The following is a 20563-nucleotide window of genomic DNA, read 5'->3' on the forward strand; positions in this document are numbered from 1 at the left end:
GCCTCCCACACAGCGGCTGGCTGGACAAGTCTATTTTTACTGTACGTGGAGCATCTATAAATAATATGTGTGATTGTTCTCAAGTCTATTTTTACTGTATGTGTAGCATCTATAAATAATATGTGTGATTGTTTTGAGTCTTAAATATACACAAATGGAATTCCTTACATCTCATTTTGAAAACTGCCTTTTCTATTCCACATTATGTGTTTCAGATTTAGCGATGCTGTGGTCTACAGATGGTTCATTACTTTTACTCTCATATGTATTAGGTGTTTATAGGAACCTCATCTTGTGCATTCTCCTGCTGAGAAACACTGTATGTAGTTTTCACATTTTTGTCACTGTACATATTGTTTCAGTGGATATGTTATACAAGTCTTCTCAGGTGCACAGTTGGGTGTTTTGGAAGAGTGGATGGCTGGCTGTCACATTGCTTTCTAGGCAATTTCCAGCAAGTGCAAGAACTCTGCTGTCACTTTCTCATCCACGAAATGGGACTCTGGTTTATGACTTGGCAAGTCCTTCACAGAGAAAATGGCTATTAGAATTTTTCTAATAATTCTGCAAAATGGCAGGGGATATAGCTCAGTGGCATAGCGCCTGCCTGGCAAGCATAAGGTCCTGAGTTCGATTACAAAAAAAGCACAAAAAAAGTAACTCTGCAAAGTGCCTCTAATACACTAAAAGAAAAAGAGAAAAGAAAACAAGAATTGCTTAATGGATTCAGAGCTAAAGGAGATCTAATTGAAACTGTGATATTTGATGTTCCTTAGAGATGATGATGGCTCTGGCTGCTCCCTGCGCCCCTGCGACTCTCATCTCCCATTGGTTGTCTGGGCTGGAACCTTTCCCATCTCACCCTGGCCCAAACTCTTTGGAACCATGTCTGTACATGGCATAGTGCCTTTCCTGACGGCCTGGGAGCACCTCCGGCCGGTGGTAGGTCTGCTAAGAGCTGGGCAGGAAAGTCACCTAACTTTGAGGCTATAGTTTTTATTTTCCCTCTCTATTTCCTTCCTTCCTAACTGCTCTCCCTTGCTCCCTCCTTCCTTCCTTCGCTCAAGGCAATTCTGTTTTACTTGCTCCATTTGGGAGTACAAAATTTAGATTCTGTGTGCGTCCTCACACAGCCCTTCAACTGACACCTGGGCTCACCAGTGCCTCTGTAAGTTCAGCCAGGACCTCACAGCAAAACACTTATCTGTGGCAGAGGCAGGCTCATCTGGGCAAATGCCAGTTCTTTCCAGCCAGCAGCACGGGGGAGCAGAGGAGCACACTGCGCCCTGTACATCTGTGCGACTGCAGGCTCGCACCTGGCCCTGAGTGAGCTCCCCCCAGCTGTACCCTGTAGTTCAGCTGTCACGCATGTGCCCTGCGATGAGACTGTCCTCGGGGACTCAGCCCCAGGTCGCATGCAAGGACTCAGCAGCCCCAAAAAGCTAACAAATGGCCAGGCCAAGACTCACAAACACCCAAGGAGTAGAGCTGGCTGGTTGGGGGGACTTTCCTTGGATACAGAAGGTCCCTGCTGTCAATACAGGGGAAGGAAACTCCCAACCTACCTGATGTTCGGCCTAAGTCCGTGTTCTCTAAAAATGAAGAATGAATTTTAGAAACAATGGAGGTTAAGAGCACAATCTATTTATTGAGAGAAAGAAAGCTACTGAGAGAGAGAGGCACAGAAAGGACACCAAGGGGGTCACCAAAGACGCTGTCTTTTCAGGGACTTCTATAGAGTAAAACCACAAAGTGAGACAGGTCTAAGGTGGGGAAAACATGGAACCCACAAGATGGGCATGAGGTGGGACAGAACTATAGTTAACCAATGAGATCGACTGTTTAATAGGGGACAAATGGGGAAGGTAAAATTGATTAAATAGGGGACAAATGGGGAAGCGAGTCCATAGCAAGTGGGCATGCTTAAAGAACAGTGACTCTTCCTGTACAGGGTTGGGTTGGTGAGTCCTGGCTTCATTAGGGCCATAGAGACCTATTTAGAATATCAGTCCCTGATGTTTACCCTTAGGATGAGAGCATATGTTTTGATCTTTTATCTCGAGGTCTGGCCCACAGCGGGAAGTCTCTGTCTCCCCCATAGTTATAAGGTATCTGGTACCCCCTCTATCCCCTCCAGGAGAAGGCCCTGGCCTGTTTCATGGTCACTTGCTATGTAACTCGCTTCCCCATTTGGTCCACATTTAATCACTATTACCTGAGCAGTTATGCTCATAATCACAAAAGTCAGCCTGGGACGGCTGTGGGGGCTGGGATTTCAGCCGGCAGGACTGCGCGCTGGGAGGAAACTGGCTTGGAGACCTGTGATCGCCCGGTACCGGCGCTGCCGCGTCCCCGCACCGCGCCCTCCCGCCCCAGCGACTCTGCGGCTGCATCTTAGCGAGGCGTCGGCCAATCCAGCTCGAGGTGCGGCTCCGGGCAGCCGGGGTGGGTGAGGGGCGGCGGCGGCGGGGGGTGAGGGGCGGCAGCCTCTCCTGAGTGGGTGCGGGGCAGGGCCCAGGACTCGTTTTCCACCGCTGGGGGCTGAGGCTGACCTGTGCTCTGAGTACTCCAGAGAGAAGCTTGGGAGTCCTAGCATTAGAGTTACGCTCTGACTCAAAGAGGGATCTGGGCTCGAACCCGGGACCAATCTGGGGTGAGCTGGAGATGGGATGCAGGGGCAGTTGCGAGCAGAGGGGATCCAGGTTGTTTAGCGCCCCGGCTGCAAGCAGAGCTCAGCCTAGGTACCAGGATCCAGGGTGAGGAGGCGATCGGTGCGCGGGGATGCGGGGCACACGCAGTCCGGAGGGCCCGGGGCACCAGTGTCCGGGAGGCGCTGAGTCCGGACGCGCACCGGATCTCGCGGGTGCCGGGGCGGGGGCCTGAAAGGGGGCAGGGAGGGGCCGGGGCGGGCCGCGGGGCGGGGCTGGCGAGGGGTGGACTGCGGGTTCCCAGCGCTCGGGGCTCACACAGGCGAAATGCAGCGGCGCGGACGCACCCTCCTGTGCCTGCTGCTGGCGGTGGCGGTGCCCACGGCCCCCGCGCCGGCTCCGACGGCGACGTCGGCTCCCGCCCAGCCGGGCCCGGCCCTCAGCTACCCGCAGGAGGAGGCCACCCTCAACGAGATGTTCCGCGAGGTTGAGGAGCTGATGGAGGACACGCAGCACAAGCTGCGCAGCGCGGTGGAGGAGGTGGGTGTCCTGGCTCGGGAAGTGTGCGGCTGGGGGAGCGGGCCAGTGCTGCGAGCTCGCAGGGCGCTGGGAAGGAGCCACGGCAGACGCCGAGCGACCTGAGGGAGGCGGGGTGAGCTGGTCCCGGTCTCTGCCGGTTCGTCCTATGCTGCCGGCGAGCCAAAGGTTTGGAACAAGGCGGTTTCCGCAGATTCTCGGCTGGACCTCACCCTGCCCCGGGTGCCACGGTCTCTTTTTGCCTGCAGACCGCCGGCCACCAGCTTGCAATTGTCTCAGACTGAGCGTCGGCCTTTCCGTGTTGGAGGCGAAGCTTGCAAGCTCTCTGGCGTTCCAGAGCTGTGATTTTTGTAGAGAAATTGAGGTAGTTCCAAACAGCTGCAAGTCTTAGCCTATGTGTTAAGCTTTGAGTTTGTGACTTTTCTCCACAAATTACAGTCAGGGTATCGAATGCCTGTAAGCCCAGCACTTGGCAGGCTGAGACCAGAGGATCGCTGAGCTCGAGGCCAGCCCTGGCTAAAGAGTAAGTTCAAGACCAACCTCAACTACTCATTGAGACCTTGTCTCAAAAAACAAAAGCAAAACAAAAAAAGTTAAGATGGCATATGGGGATCTGCTGGTAGTCTGTCTGGGAGGTCTCGATTCCTTTCTGAGGTAAAGACAGAAGGTGAGTGAGGGGCTGGTGACTGAGACCCTAAAAACAGCTACTTAAAGACCCAAGGTGTGGGCGAGGGTGTGAGAGGCGACCCCACCTCCACCCAAGAGTGCCTCACAGGTGGCGTTTGAACAAATCATCTAAAGTCCATAAAGAGCCTCAGTTTCCTATAAGAATTAAATACTGCAGTATGGCACCTGTGGAGTCACAGGTGTGCACTACATCACAGCTGATATTATCAGATACCAGGGACCACTCTGTGGCTTCTTCCTATCACTTTCCTGGGCCAAACAGTGGATGAGATTCTGCTCTGTCCTTTATGGTGGGCCCCAAGCATGGAGAAGGCTGTCTGGGTCCTCCTGATCTAGTGTGAGGGGAGCTGTCCCTGGTGCCTGCGATGGGCAGGCATGGTGCCTGTGGGGGCCCAGTTCTGGCTGTAACCTATCTTTGGAAATGAGCCAACCATCCCAGTGAAGGAGTCAGTGAGAGACCAGATGTCCAAACTGGCTTCTCCACATTATAGCTGTCTCCAGCTTGGTAGCCGCCTTGGGCAAAGTCTTAAATGTAGATTTTGGCAGGGAGGGGTCACTTTCTTCCCCTCACCATAAGTAATTTGGAGTTTTCACTGAAGGGATATTGGGTTGGCCGGCAGTGACATGAACAGCTGTACCTAAATGTCCACTCATCAGGCCCAGATCCCAAAACCCATGCATGGGCTCTGTTTACCAACAGAACAGTTACAACATGGAACAGTGCAAGAGTGAGAGGTGTCAGGTAGGCCCCTATGGCTCTTAACTCTGCAGTCACAAGTTACATTGAGCTTGTGAACTTTGTAGTTTCAGGCACAGCCACTTGGTTTCCTAATCTGGATGGTAGGACTTTCCTTTTGCACATGGATGCCCTCTAAGACTGACTTGGTTACCATGCTTTTATTCAGTGGGAAAATGCCCATCTCGTTTGGAAAGTTTGCAAGGTGGTCTCTGGGATTAGCCCAGAAGTCCTCATCAGTCTGTTCACTGGTCAGAGCAGTGGGGACCCCAGTAGGACCCTGGTGGTCATGTCTTCATATCCACATTGGGTTTTGCCAGAGCTCCCAGCCTTCTCCCTCCAGACAGGGCTCAGTTTGAGTCATATAGGTTGTTGGGTTAGTTTGCCATCAGAAGAGACAATGACTGTTTTATCTACCCCAGGTAGTGGTCATTTCTGAAGAAATGTCCTTGCAGATTGAGGACAGACAGGAAAGGTGAACAGACATGGCAGGACAATGGGCTGGAGAGGACCAATCTTCATCCAGTTCCAGCTCTGCCGCTGACTAGTGATGGGGTCCAGGGTCTGAAGGGGGAGCTGTCCATCCTAGGAGGAAAGAAAGAGTTAAAAGATAATTCGGGGAAATCAAGTTATCTGACCATCTAAAATTGAAATAAGTAAAATCAACAGGATGCAAGCACCTTTCTCATGAGGTCAGGATTATGGGAGATGGCTGTTTCCCAGTAAACAGTAGCTACTGTTATCATCATGTTAATAGTTGCATTGTGATTAAGAGTGAAGCACTGCCAACATCCATAGACTTAGTAGAACCTATCTTTAAATTCTTTTTAGATATCTTAAAGTACTAAAATCTAATGTTAAAATATTGAAATATATTTTCAGAGTATCTTCAAAAATAAAATAGAATACAGTGTGACAGATTAAGGCCATTATTTTTTTTGAAAGACTCTTCCAGAAAGCTTTTAAGTCTCATAAACACAAAATAGCTGTTAGTCATCCTACGAAAGAAACAAAAAGACTGGAGCAGATACTTTGATTGTTTACATAGTTGTATCATGAATCTGCTTTCAAGTAACTTCCTGGTATTTTATATATTCCAGCTGCCTCGGCCTGTTGATGTCTCTTAAGAGAAAAAGACAAAGTAGCTCTACTTGTAAGATCATTTATGACTTCAATCTGGGGTATTTCTATTTCCCTGTCTTATTACTCTTTTTTTTTTTTTTTTTTTTTTTTGTCTTTTTCATTTTTGTCGGTACCGGGGATCGAACTCACAACCGCCTGCTTGCAAGGCAGGTACTTATGCCGCTGAGCTAAATCCCCAGCCCCTGTCTTATTATTCTGAGTGTTCCCAAAACATGTATTTGGAGGATAAAACCACTCTATAGCTCCCACCCTCACTGCCACATCTGTAACTGATGTATTGTTGCCCTGCCTGGTCCCAGGAAGAACCCCCCCCCCCAGCCGGAATTTATCTGTCCAGGGCTCCTGCTGTGTCCTTTTAAAAGACATGAATTCAGCTACTCTCAGTGCCATTTTTAGCAGCATTCACATTCCTCCTCCATGAAACAACTATTGCTGCAGGCAAAAGTTTCTCCTGCTAGTGGCTGGAATAGTTGTGGCTGAAATTTCCATTGTAAACTGTACTTTGAGTTCACAGTGCTATTAAGGAACTGTTAGCTCATTCCATGGAGCTGACCACTGGCTGAGAGAGGGAATGGTTTTACAAAAAGGAAAGAAAGAAGAGGAAAGAAAGGCTATCAGCTCAGCCTGCAGCAAGCTTGTCAATTACTCGGAGAGCATGCTGTAGGCTACAGGTTCCAATGGGAATTTTGCATTCTGGAAGCGTCCTCTCTGGCATCTGCACCCTCCTTTTCTAGCTCTCTCTTTTCCATCACCAAACATGTTGTAAAAAGAAAAAGTCATTTTCTTGCCCACTCTAGCTCCCATTCTGCCTGCCTTATATTTCTTCTTTTTTTTCAAAAATTTTTAATTTATTTTTTTTCTTCTCCTTTCTAATAGGACAGTGTTATGAAGGCAGTGACATATTATGTCTTTGCCAAGTGGCAGGTACTGTACCAGTACTTAGAGTTCATGATCTTGATTCTTTGTAGGACTGTTGCTCATTTTAAAAACCAGCAAGTTGGGGTTTAGAGGCATTTGGTGTCTTACCCAAGGTCCCATGGCTACTTTGTGGCAGAGCCTGGATTTGAACCCAGTTTGTCTGACTCCAGAACTCTGGGGCTTCCTGCCAGGTAACTCTCTGTTGACATTACAGGCAACTGCTTGCATAATCCAGTGACCATTTCTTAGGAGCTTGGTCCTATTTTGGAGCCTTTGTCACCTAGAAAACCCTTCCCTAGATATGGCTCCTTTCTAGACTTGAATCTAACCAGTGCCCCAACTCTGCTGGTTCCCTTCGCTAGTCACTCTATTCTTTCCCAGCTTCTAGTACTTGCTGAAGCTCCTCATTGCCCGGAACAGAGGTTCTTACCTGGCTTCAGTTGGAGCAGAGGGAATTCTCAGAATCATTGAAGAAACTCATTGATATAAAGGGACCCCAACTCCTGAAATGATACTTTGGCAAGATGGGGAAGGAATCCCAAGTGTGTTTATTTTGAAAGTTTTGGGCATGAGCCTGAGATACATGTTTGGCTTAGAAATAGCCAGTGTGTCCTACATTAGAAGTCCCTTGTGGATCTGCCTGTTCACCTCTCTGTGCTTCATCTGCTGGTCACCATTTTTCCTGTGCCCAGCGGGGAGCCTCTGCTCTAGCTCTTGCTGGTCGGGGCTAATCTCTGCTGCTTGTTTTTTTTTGCACCATTCTCCACTCTTCTCAGTCCCCAGATGGTTACCTTCTGTGATCAGCCCGGTCCAGCCTGTCCTCTTCCTGGAAGCTTGACTTCTCCTGTGACTTGCTTGTAGAGATGGTCACATAGGACAGTTCATCACTGTCCATCACTCAGATGGTTGTGGAATGTGTCTTATCTTCTAGTAAAAGCATAAACTACTTGTGAGGAGTAAAGTCCTATGTTGAGAAAGATGCAGGATTTAGAGTCAAACAGGCCTGAGCTCTGGTTAGAGCCAAGCTTTGCCCCTTTCTAACTAGTGTGACCATCTCTCCAACTGAGCTTTCCTTCACCTGCATTGTGGGAGTAAGCAGCACCTTTTCATTGTCGGGGTGCTGTGAATACTCAAGGAGCCTGGTGCAATGCTCAGAGTAGCCAGTGCTTCAGATGAACGACAGTGATTATGACAGTTGCTATAGTGAAGCAGGGACCTAGTGTCTGACATCTCAGCATCATCTTGGCGTTAGTCCAGTGTTCATAGTAGGACCGACCCGGCTTGTCTGATGAGTTGGACCTTTGTTCCCTGCAGACTTTTTTGCATGTCTAGCTCAGCATGTGTGTGTTGCATTGAGATGCAAGGATGCTTTGTCCCATTCATCCCAGCTTGGCAGATCTGATTGGGGGAGGTGGGAAGAGGCTTACCTAGTACTGAAGGAGATAGAGGGAAATGAGTTTTTTTCAGTAAGAAAGGTTTTTTTTTTTTTTTTTTGGTACCAGGGATTGAACTCAGGACCTCACACTTACCAGGCAGGTGCTTATGCCACTAAACTAAATCCCTGGCACAAGGAGGTACTTTTTGAGGGTTAAAAATAGCTCAGAGTTGTAGATAGCAGTGTCGGAAAACTGCCAGCCATCAACCAGAACTTCTCCTTGTGCCTGCCCTTTGAAATTCTCTGAGAGAGTATCTGATTGGCTCAAGCAGTGTATGACATAGTCTTGAATGGGTCACATTCTCAACTGTCTGCTCATCCAGCCTAAGGATGCGCGTGATAAATCTGGAAGGGAAGGTTGAGCACAGCCCTGAGTTGACTGCTGTATCTGATATAGATATTGTGGAAGCTCATGAGGCTGGAGGATTTGAGGACATGACCTCAGAAACGTGATGCTAGAGAAGGGCAATTAATGTTCAAGAAGATCCAGAGGGAGTGCGGATGCCACAAACTTGTTCACTTAACTTCCCTAGAGGTCCGTCTGCCAGGGCGCCCTACATGGGTACCTAAGAGATGGGGTAGAAAGACACATGGCTGTGGCTCTACCATTGGGATTTGGGAGGGTCCTAGAAAACACTAACAGAAAGAGCAAGAGTGAGGTGGACAGGAAGGAAAACAATAAAGCGTATTCCCATAAGCAGGTTACTGTTGTGGGGATTTGGGGTTCAACGCCACTGAGGGTCATCAAAGAGAGAAAAGACTGGAATGTTTACCCCATATGTTTTCCATCATTGCTGCCATGCATGGGCTGTGCAGACTGAGTATACTTCTTAGGAAGACACAGAATTGACTGTTGGTCTATGTGAGAACTGAATGCAGGTGACCTCCAGATTGGGCCACCAGGAGATTGCCAAAGCACTAGGAACATTTCCATGACAGCCAGGACCATTTCGTGGAAACATGTTCCAACTCCACCTTTCACTGGGACTCTTGGGAATTCACTTAGCCTTCCTGTACCTCAGTTTCCCCATTTGTAAAAATGGAGATATTAACACTCACCTCTTAGGGAGGATGGTGCCTGATCTTAATGGAGTCTCAATCCTTATTTCCATTCTTTGTAATTACAAGAAGGAAAGAGAGGTAGTTCTCTTTTTTTCTATTGCATTTGACAACAATTTTGTGCATTATTTTCATTGGTTTACTAGATGGAGGCAGAAGAAGCTGCTGCTAAAACATCATCAGAAATGAACTTGGCAAGCTTACCTGCCATCTATCACAATGAGACCAACACAGATACCAAGGTGGGAAACAACACTGTCCATGTGCACCGAGAAATTCACAAGGTAAGGGCAGTTGTGGCCGTGCTTCTTCCTTTCTGCAATACCACTGAAGTCTGTTCAACATGGTATGTAAGCCAAGAGTGCACATGAAGACACTAAGCTTAAAAAGGAGAGGCAGTGAGAGGACCATATTAAGAGAAGAAATGTGTATCCGAAGCTTAAATTGCTTTTGCATTTAAACAATAACTTTTAACTCTGGGCTTCCTTCTGGTCTAGGAGGACTTTGTCTCTTAGATTTTTACGTTTGTCTCAGTAGCGAGATGTGACGGGGACCAGTTATTGTGCGTGGATAGATCCTCATTGCTTCTTTGGAGGAATTCAAACATGATACATCTGACCTCCAGAACAGAAACGCTTTGTTGCCATGACATGCAATACTCATTCCTTTGCTGCTTCTCCATCCAAGAGCAGATCTTCTTTCCCATCCTACCATCTGTGGAGAGTCTGTTGGGCTAGTGTCTTGCATGAGGAACAAGAAGGTTATTTCCTGTCCTGGGCTATTGAAGATAATTTTGCTAAGCTCTAGGAACATAGCAGTAGCCTAGTGTGCGGTATCTATATCTGTAGTGGGGTTTGGCAGGACTCAGAGAATAAAGGATGTCGGTCTACAGGTTTTTGAAGAGGGCATGCAGTGCACGTATTTAGCATCACTATTAGAGGCTGTTTGCTTCACATTCTGTTGTGATTATCAAAGAACCTGACCTCCAATCTGGTCTGAACTCCTATAGGCAAGGCCATGATGGCTGTCCTGAAAGAGGCTTGTGTTTGTTCAAGCACCCAGATAATTACTTGTTTGAAACAATAGTAATTCTGTGCCGTGGAGTGCAAGGGAGTCAACTTTTGTGGGCCATTGGTTCTATTATAAAGTAGCTTTTGTGTGACTCTTGTGCTCTGTGTGGTGATGGCCCCAGCTCGCTGGATCAGCCAAACAGAAGCCCTAGACTGGAGAATGAATATGAACGTGATTATTATACTCTCTTTAAAGCCAATATGAACCATCATTTCTGACAGTCATGTTGGTTCAGCTGCATCTTGAAGTTGTTCCCTGTAGATATCCGAATCCCTGTGTGTGAGTTCTACCAGTAACTTCTGTGACTTTGAAAACTTATTTAAAATTCCTAGCCCTCACTAACAGTACTTGCAAAATATGGATATCAACATTTATGTTATAGAATCTTAAAGGTCAAATGACCTGAGATACGTGAAAGATCATTATAAACTATAAAGTGCTGTGTAAATACAATTGGTCTTATTCTTACTGTTGTTATATTTATAGCTAAGTTATATTACCAACACAGTGAAGTATGTCTCAAGTGGTTTCTAGGAAGTACCAATTCTGTGCAGTGCTTTGTGAAAGAGGACTCTAGTAATGGGTAAATATATTTGAAAAACAATATATATGTTTTCCTCCTAGAGATGAAAAAAATTCAAGTGGGTATAATAAAGGCTCTGAGAAATTCTGTGAGTCATTCATATAAAAATGTAGAATTTTTTAAAAAAGCTATGCCACTGGTTAATCCTGAAAAATTTGCCATGAAGAAAGGCAGACATCATCCCTTTTTTGAGGAGGGGAATTATTTGAGTGAACATTTAAAAGCATAGTAAAAAAGACGTGGTCCTTACTTTTTCAGAACTGCAGTTTGATCCCTGACTGCAAAGTAGGCTATTTCCACTTTGTTCTGACTGTGGATTCTTGTGATATTTCAGGGACTTTAAACATGAAGTAGAAATGAGAAAACTAAATCAGAGAAGAGAAATGACTTGTTGCAGGTGATGCACTAGACGGTGGTTGGCAACAGAGCCAGGCCTCAAAGAACACAGACCTCCTAGCTCCTGGGCCGGGCCAGCCATTCGCCCTGGCCTTTAATGGAGCAGGACTGGCTTGGGTTTTCTGTTGGGCTTGACTTTTAGGTGCCTGCAGTTAGGTACAGAACTAAAGGCAGACAACAGACAGAAGAATATTGGCAAGTCTCCTGTTTCATGTAAGCACTTTCTTGATAGGATGAAGTCATTCCCCAGCATCAGGATGGAGGTGCTGTGACCAAAGCCCTGCTTCCCATGAAAGATGTTCGGGTGGACACACAGACCTGAAACCTATCAAAAAGAAAGTTGATACACTAAGAAAAAAAAAATCAGGAAAATCATCCTCCTTATGGTAGAGCAAAACAAACAAACAAATCAACCAACCAACTAACCTACCATCCTATGAACCAACCATAGAACCATAGAATTCTGAAGAAAAAGATGGCAAAGGACATTAGAAATAGAAAATCATGTCTTCTCTCTGGATAGGCAGAGTCAGTATTGTCCAAATGACCCTATTATCAAAACTGACTTACAGATTTAATGAAATAAATTCCTTTCAAAATACCAACATCAGAACTAGAAAAAATAATCCTAAGGTTTTTTGTAGAGCCAGAAGAGACCCAGAATAGCCAGAGCATCCTGAGCAAAAACAGCAAAGCAGGAGGCATCAAACCCTCACTACTAGCTGTAGTAACAAAAGAACAGCATGGTCCTGGCACAAAAGTAGGCACGCAGACCAGAGGGATAGAATGGAAGGTAAGACTCCCACGCACCTCTAGCCATCTGCTCTTTGACAGAGGAGCTAAAAATATACCCTGGAGAAAAGACAGCCTCTTCAACAAACGGTGCTCGAAACACTGGGTATCCACATGCAGAACAATGAGACTGGATCCATCTCTCGCACCCTGTCCTAGAATCAAACCAAAACAGGTCAGTGACCTAGATATAAAAACAAAAGCACCAGATCTGCTGGAAGATAAAATGGGGGAACACTTTGAGGCAGGCGTAGGCCAGGATTTCCTGAACACATCTCCAGTAGCACACGGAATAATACCAAGAATCAACAAGTGGGGTTACACTAAATTAAAAGCTTCTGCTCAGCAAAGAAAACAAGAGTGTAAAGCCTACAGAATGTGAAAAAAAGCTTCTGCCAGCAGCTCTTCTGATAGAGAACTGATAGCTTGAATACATAAAGAGCTAAAGCAAAAAACTTAGACCCCCTAGACGAATGACCTACTGAAAAAATGGGCAAATAAAATGAATAGACACTTCTTTTTTTAAAATTTTATTTAAGGAGAAAAAAGAAAAAAAAAACAGAAAAAGGGTACAAGTTATACAGAATTTCAGAAAAAATAAACAGTAGGAAATCACTAGTTAATAGATTACATATTGTCATCTTAGAAATAGTTGTTCAAGTTACAAAATTAAAGCATATAGAGTGGAGATTCAACAGACTGCAAACAGTTCTGTTCAATGATCCAATAAAACTCAGTAATGTGGTAACCTATCTTATACACCTAAATATACATGCAGTTATGTCCTTCAGAGCACTTTCTTTTCCTCTCTTTTGTACAATGACTATTACACATTTTGGGTTTTATTACTCCCACTGTTCTTACTACTTTTTTTTTTTTGAAGAGAGTAAAACTAAATGTGACATAACAAAACGGAGTCAATCAAATCAAAAGGATGGACATAATACATAATGTAAAAACAGAATACAAGGTGATCAACAATGGTTACCATAATGCCTCTTGCTATCTTAAAAAAATTGCCTATATCATCAGTTATAATAAAATTGAATAAAACAGTAAAGAACAAAACCAATAAAACCAAAATATTAGAGACATTAGAGGACTTCAAATGAAGATAATAGTCAACCAGAATGGGCGTCATAATGAATCTTTTTGTCTTCACAGTTTTGCCTATACTCTCGAACTTGGTACCATCAAGCAAAACAGAATAGAGGAAAATCAGTCAAAACAAGATGGTGAGATCAATACAGGGTTTCAAATCAAGTTAGTAGGAAATTAAAGTGGGTTACTATAATATATCCTACTATTTTTTTGTTTATTTTTCCCTTAATTAAAAGGATAAAAATGAAAAAATAAATAATAAAAAAGGAGATTGAGATAAAAGAGGGCATAACAACAAACAACACAGGTCAGAACATAACCATTTAAGCAAAATAGTGTTTCACCACAAGATTATCCCGACATAAAAGTAGTTACCATAGTGACACTTCTCAAAAGATGAAATACAAATGCAAATAAGTATGTGAAAAAATGCTCAGCGTCCTGATTTTTTCAGTTTGTCAGCTTTCTTCTTGATAAGTTTCAGGTCTCTGAGTCCACCGGAACCCTGAGCAGCTTTCATGAGAAGCGAAGAGGTTTTGGCCTCTGCAGCCTCACTCCCGATTCTGGGGAATGACTTCATTGCATCGGGAAAGTGCTTTCATACATTTGATCTGACGTGCAAATCAAAACAACACTGAGATTCCATCTTACTCCAGGGAGAACAGCTAATCATCAAGAACTCAAAAACAATAAATGCTGGCAAGGTTGTGGGGGATACAGAAACCTTTCTCCATAGTTGGTGAAAATTTAAATGACTGTAATCACTATAGAAATCAAATTCAGAATTTCTCAAAAAAAAACCCCTAAAAATAGCAATTTGATTTGACCGAGATATTCTTCTCTTAGGTATTTCCCCAAAGAGTTAAATTTATCAGATTACAATGATAACTTGTCTATCCATGTTGATAATAGTGCAAATCACACTCCTTACCTGTAGAGGTCCATTAACAGATGAATGAAGAAAATGTGGCATATATACACAATGAAGTATGATGCAGCCAGAAAGAAGGATGACTGAATCACCTGTAGGAAAATGGGTGGATCTTAAAACCATGATGTTAAGTGAAATAAATCAGATGCAAAAGGTTAACTGTTGCATGGTTTCTCTTATTGGAGAAATCCAAAATATGACTAAATGTAATAGTAAAATAAAAGAGAGATGACAGGAAACAGGGAAGGAAACTTTTTGGAGATGGGGAAGGGAATTGGGGGAAGCAGGAGCATGATGTGATTAAAAAGATCGAATATGCATATACAGATTTCCCAGAAACAGTGTCGTTATTGTGTATCAAAAGCATATCAAAAATAAGAAGTTGAGTTTCAAAGGGTGAGCCCCAGGAATGGGGAGAGTAGCTGCTGTGCTGAGCTCCTGGTGTCACCCATGGTCCCCTCCTCACTTCCCTCCTGGTGACCCGAGGGGGCACAGTCTCCCTGTCTTCTGGTTCAGCACCGAAGGACACTGTCCATCCCACAGCTGCCAGCAGACCCCAAAGTGCACGTGGGCATCCTGGATACTTTACCCGATGCTCCTATTTCAGAAAAGGAAAGAAAAATGTCTCATGGGGTTTCCCAAGTCACTGTGATTTCATTTTCACTGTGCCTGTTCTCCTGCAGATAACCAACAACCAGACTGGACAGACGGTCTTTTCCGAGACGATTATTACATCTGTAGGAGATGAAGAAGGCCGAAGAAGCCACGTAAGTTGGCATCTCCTGTGCCTTTGTGTGGCCTGTCCTGCCTGGCAGCCCAAGCTGTAGGCCACGGGGAAAGGAGCTGACTCTGCCCTGCTTCTGCCAGGATTCCCCAGTGCCTGCTTCCTTGACCAGACCTCACTGTCTGATTGCACACTATCCCTGGTTTGGGAACAACAGAGAACTTAAATCCAGTTGTTATTTGTGTCTCAGCTGTGAAAGGGGAGCCAGCAGGTACCAAGTACACCGATGGGGACTCTGTTGGAGGACTTCATGCATCAGATCATAAAATCCCCAGAGCCTCCAGGGTGACCCACACTTTGTATCATCCAAGCCCTGGCCAGGGAGTTTGATGTGTTAGGACAAAGGCTGCCGTCATTACAGGCTTCGGGCGGGCTCTGGGTCCTTCTAACTTTTCCCCCTGGGTTGTCTCTTGCTTAGTCTCAAGGTGGAATGGATTGTGTCATAGTCTAAAGGCCTAAAGTTGAAAAAGATAAGAGGGAAATCCTTCTGGGGATGACCCAGTGGGAGTCACAGGTCTGATCTCCAGGCCAGAGGAGGCTCAGTGGCACGTTGTCTTCTCAAAGAGATGAGCCGGCTGTGACACGGATGTGCTCAGCAGCAGCAGTTTCCTCCTTTATGGAGACTGCCAGGACCAATTTCCTTGTCCCTGAATGACTTATGCAACCCCCCAGCTTTCCAAGGGCATCAGATTTGTGCCTTCCTCTTCTGGCCTTATTGCTGGAAGAAAACTAATGTACTGCTATTCCTTAAGAAGGCAATGTTGTTTTGGTTGGAAGTTGGCAATTTTTTTGCTTGTTTTGGCACGGTGCTTAAATGTTGGGAGCTGGCTGACGTGTACTGCAGGCTGGTGGTCTTGTGGGCTGTGTGAGGGTGGACATTCACAGGGCTCTAGTGGGTATGGGTACAATGCCATGAACTGGAAAGGGAGACTCTGGAGAATGGAAGCAATTTGTCATCTACAGGCAGGGGCCATCTTGGTTTCTTCATCTGCATGTGAAGGAACTGTGAAGTAACAACTTCCTAGGCATGGAAGTGCAGAGGCCTAGGAGACAAAGAAGGGGTTAACTGAGGCGGAGAAAGCGGAGACAGGCCAGCCAAGGGATGCAGTCCTGGTGGAAGCTGGAGGGTTCCAAGAGGGAAAGCCTGCAGAATACCCCTGAGGGAGTCCGTATGGGGGCCTGGCGAGGGACAGGTCTGACACCTGCCCACATGACTTGATGTTCACTGGACAGTGGGGGCACTCCTCTGTGTGACAGCCTAGGAGAGGAGGAGGCTGGAGGGGATGGGTAGACACAGGACACCAGGCCCTGAGGGTATGGGGTCAGTGAGTTTCCCCCAGGGAATAAATATCCATTTGATTGGCTGGGAGGCAGATCTGGGGGGCTGATGATGGACCGTGCAGTGTCTGGCAAATGCCCCAGGCTTTGGAGAACACTCTGGAGACTTACCACGTTTCCTGTAAGGGGATGCCATGTGGTTGAGATGGTGTTAGCAGTTCAGTACCAGACCCCTACTCCTTGTAGAGGGGCCAGTTTGAGTCAGGGGAAAAGATCCAGTTTCCAGTGTACCCAGCCATTGCCGCTAGACCTCACCCTAACACAGTAGAGCCAGGGCTCAAGGGCTCACTGAGTCATGGACCTCTTTTTCTGAGCAAGATTCTTATGAAAACCAGATTGCTTTTAGAGAAATGCAAAGGATCGTGCATTGTCACCATGGACCCATTACTTGCAATTTAATGATTTTTACAGTTGGTTCTAAACTGTACTTCATGCTACAGAAATCATCTCTTAAAGGAAAACACAGATTTGTCATTCCAGATGAAAAAAATCGTGTGCTGTTCAAGCCTTCAGTCAGCATGAATGGGGGCTCTAAATTTTCAGGACTTAAAATTCCCAGATGAATTTGATTAAAAATAATCACCAAGCACCTCATATTTTCCTTTCTTTAAATGCCAGTATGTGTCCTAACATGCATGGTAACTTGATCAGGCTCTTGGAAAGTTACTGACAGTAACTCTATATCCTTGTCTAGGAGTCTGCAGACTCTGCAGAGCCCTGGTCTGTTTCTACACTCAAGTGCAAGGGGGGAAGGACGGGCTGGTTTATTTCACCTGAGTGCATCAGCAGCAGTGATGTGGGCTGACAGGGGGCTTTTGTGCTGAGTCCTTGCCTGGCTGCTTCAGGGGCCAGTGGGTAAGCTGGCCAGTGTCATGCTACTTTTGTGCAGAAGATTAGGAAGAAAATGTTGAAAACTTCAGAGTGGACGAGCCATTGTGTGTGCATGGACATGCCTTATGGACAGAAGAATCTGCCGCAGTTAGCCAAGGCACCGTTCTGAAAGGATGCACCCTCTAGTTAAATACAGCTCACAGCTACAAGGCTCAGCATGCCTTGCGTTTGCTGCCTTTCTGGTTTCACCTTCTCAAATGATAGAACAGAATGTGTGTATTCGCTTTTGTACCCAGACACACCTAGTCTGAACTGCAGGTTCATTCATGCATCAACTCCAAAATACTGGTCAGTTCCTGAGGCCATAGGTGGGCACATTTCACTACCAGAAACACCTAGGCAGTAAATTTGGAGTGACCCAGTAACTTACTAGATCCAGAGACTGACCCCTGCCTCCCAGTTCTTTTTTTTGCCAGGAGACAGTGAGCTAAGAGTGATGATCTGTCTCTGTCTCTGTCTCTGTCTCTGTCTCTGTCTCTGTCTCTCTGTCTCTGTCTCTCTCTGTCTCTCTCTCTCTGTCTCTCTCTCTCTCTCTCTCCCCCCTCCTTCCATCCCTCCCTCCTTGAGTTATTTCCTGCCCCAACTGGATGCCCCCAGCATCCAGAGGAAAGGCAGTTTCCTCCTGGGACCCTACTGAATTCACAGAATTTCAGATGACTCCCTCCAGGTTGTCCACGCTCTGGGGTTATTTCCAGGGAGACTGAGTACTTAGTGGAGAAGGACCCCAGGAAAGGTAGCCCTTGAGGCAGAATGGAGAAATGAGGACAAGATGTGAGCTGGGTCTGGGTTCGAGTGAGGCTGAGGCTGAGGCCGAAGCCTTTATAAGCTCTGCCCTTGGTGACCCGTTTCTTTATGGGTCATTTGGGACAAATAATCTCCTTTTCACAAGACTGCGTGAGGATCCGTGTGGTGAGGTTTACAAAAGCTCTTTGTCTGAAGCTCATTATTATCGAAAAGCAATTAAAACTGGGCTCTAATTGACTTGCCCCCGCTTCCCAGCAAAGCACTAGAAAAGCAGTGGACTGGGTAGAAGCAGAGAGGGGATGGGAAGCCCTTCCCGGATGCCAGGAGTTGGACCCTCCGAGCTCTCGAGCCAGTTTTGCTGGGGCTGGAGCTGAGAGCTGTGAGCCACAGGCCTGGTTCATCTGGGTGCTGCCCCTCCTCTGAGCGTGCCCGGGCTCCTGGGGTGGGTGCTGGGGACAAGGGAAGGGTAAAGAGTGAGAGGCTGATGGGCAAGTCCTGCAAGGTCGTGGATGAGGACTCATGTTGGCAGTGTGGGTGCCAGTTCCTGTACCCAGAGAGGCCTTGTTCCAAGGGTGACAAGGGTCCTATGTGTGTCCAGTTCTGCTCTCCTGCAGCCACACTAAGAATATGGCTGTATTTGGGTTTCTGGATTCAGATTTTGAATTGACTTTGTGATTTGTAGTCATGTATAAAGTCCTCAGCTTTATCCAGTAGAGAAAAGTGGTGGGGAAAATTAAGTAATTGCATATTCTGAGAGATGACTAAATAATCCTGCAGTAAATAGTTAATGTGGACAAGCGGTGTTTACGGGGTAGGGATTTCGTTTTGAGCTGTAGCCTGGGATATTAATTTGTATTCTCTTCTACTGAGATACCCTTTGAAAAGGAGTTCATTAAATATAAATAATTCCACATCCAAAATCATTCCTTGGAGCTCATATATAAGTTTTGTATAAATTGGTATAAAACAATGTCTTCAATAAAATGTTAACTTAAAAAAGCAAATTTCAGCAGAATATATAATATGTACATTATATAAAATATATATAAAACAAAATATCTCATTGTAGGAAAAGATGCATTAAAAGTGTGATAAATACATGTTAAATTATTAATAGTAGAAATCTCTGGAGGAATTTAAATTTGGTGGAGTTTTCTTTTACAAACATATTTTAAAAATATTTTTTAAAAGACTGTAAATTATTCATAATTTTGTCAGCACCAACTACCTGTATTTTTTGATTTTGCAAATATTTTCATTGTGTCACTGTTAGAAATAAATTTCCTGAGTCAAAGGGTAAGGCCACATAAAATCGACAGATCCCGCTGACTTTTCCTCTTCACAGCCATTTCTAAGGCTTCTGTCACCAAGCCTGACCTACGATGGTGTTACGATGACTGATCTACTGGGAGGCAAGGAAAGAGGACAGTTTCTTTGTTCTTCTGCATTGCTGATTATGAGTCAGTCAAAGCCAATGGTTGTTTGAAAATTGTAAGTTGTAGCAAATATAGAGGACTCCTCAAATTGACTGCATCCCTGTCTTTGTCCCAGAGAAAGTTCATTTGGCATTCCAGACTATTTCTAAGGCCAAATACTGTCTGAGCCAGTGTGGGGCAGATAGGGAGATGGGGGGTCCTAGGAGACCAGGGAATGGGGGCTGTGTGGTCTGACAGCTGAGTCACATGGGCGTAGGTGGTGGTGAGTTGCGTGTTATTGCCTGTGCCCTTGAAAATTAAAAAAACGAAGACACTCCCTCCCTCCTTTCTTCCTTCTTTCTCTCCTCAGACACCCCAAACTGGTCCATACATGCCTTTGGCAGAAACAGCACTTCAGTGAGGCAGTGAAGGGCTGGGCACAGGCAGATCAGTCAGATGATATGCTTGTTGCTTAGTAGTGGTGCGATTTTGGTTACATTTCTGTGCAGTCAGCTTTGGGCCACTGTGACAAAGTGCTTATGAAAAATGAATTTAAAGGAAAGATTTACAGTGGCTCATGGATTCAGAGGTCTCGGTCCATGGCTGGCCAGCCCCATGGCTTTAGGCCTGTGGGGAGGCAGACAATCATGACATCATGAACTTGTGCCAGAGCAAAGGTGCTGACCTCATGGTGTCCAGGAAGAGGAGGGGTGTGAGAGAGAGAGAAGGGGGGGACAGCATTGCTCTTCAAGGCCACACCTCCTGTGACCTGCTTTCTCCAACTAGACCCCACCCTCCCGCAGCAGTGCCATCAAATTATGAATCTGTCATGGTCCATCCATTGATGAGGCCAGAGCCCCCTTGATCCTCTCACTCCCCAAATGCCCACCTGGGCACACTGCTGCCTCGGGCACCAAGCCTTCAACACACAAACTTTGGGGAACTCTCCAGACCCAAACTGTAATGGTTCCTCTGCTGCTCTGTACTTCTTCATATGAAAAAATGGGGTTAATAAGACTTCCTCCCATTTCATACTGTTAAGAAGATAGAGGAGAATGAAATAATCAGGTCAAAACCACTGTAGGGTACCTGAAACACACGAATAAGTCAGTAAATGTCAGTTCCTTGTTATTATTTGGTTACTCCTAATCTCCAGGCCCATGCAAATTTCCAGCATTAATTACTCATTCACTTATTTGCATTTTCTTTTGAATACCTACGATGTTTTTGGCAGGTAACCATAAAAAATAGTTTTTAACATTAAAGGGCGCCCAGGCTAGTAGAGGGCCAAAAGAATAAACAGGTTATAACAACATGAATGTGTAATTTTTCTTTCTGTTTATAACAGGGTCTC

General features: G+C 45.6%; 1 protein-coding gene across 1 annotated transcript in view; it reads left to right on the top strand.

The window, feature by feature from the left end:
* Positions 1-2970: 2970 nt before the first annotated feature.
* Positions 2971-20563, top strand: part of Dkk3 (dickkopf WNT signaling pathway inhibitor 3) — a 45012-nt gene continuing 27419 nt past the window's right edge. The window contains exons 1-3 of the mRNA XM_023563265.2: positions 2971-3188; positions 9310-9447; positions 14721-14804. Coding sequence (XP_023419033.1) covers positions 2976-3188; positions 9310-9447; positions 14721-14804 — 435 coding nt within the window. The 5' untranslated portion in view covers positions 2971-2975. The remainder of the gene's footprint in view (positions 3189-9309; positions 9448-14720; positions 14805-20563) is intronic.

This window comes from Cavia porcellus, unplaced genomic scaffold (genome assembly GCF_034190915.1).
Source record: "Cavia porcellus strain 051 isolate PalLab524CR breed Dunkin Hartley unplaced genomic scaffold, mCavPor4.1 scaffold_6, whole genome shotgun sequence".
NCBI classification, from domain to species: domain Eukaryota; kingdom Metazoa; phylum Chordata; class Mammalia; order Rodentia; family Caviidae; genus Cavia; species Cavia porcellus.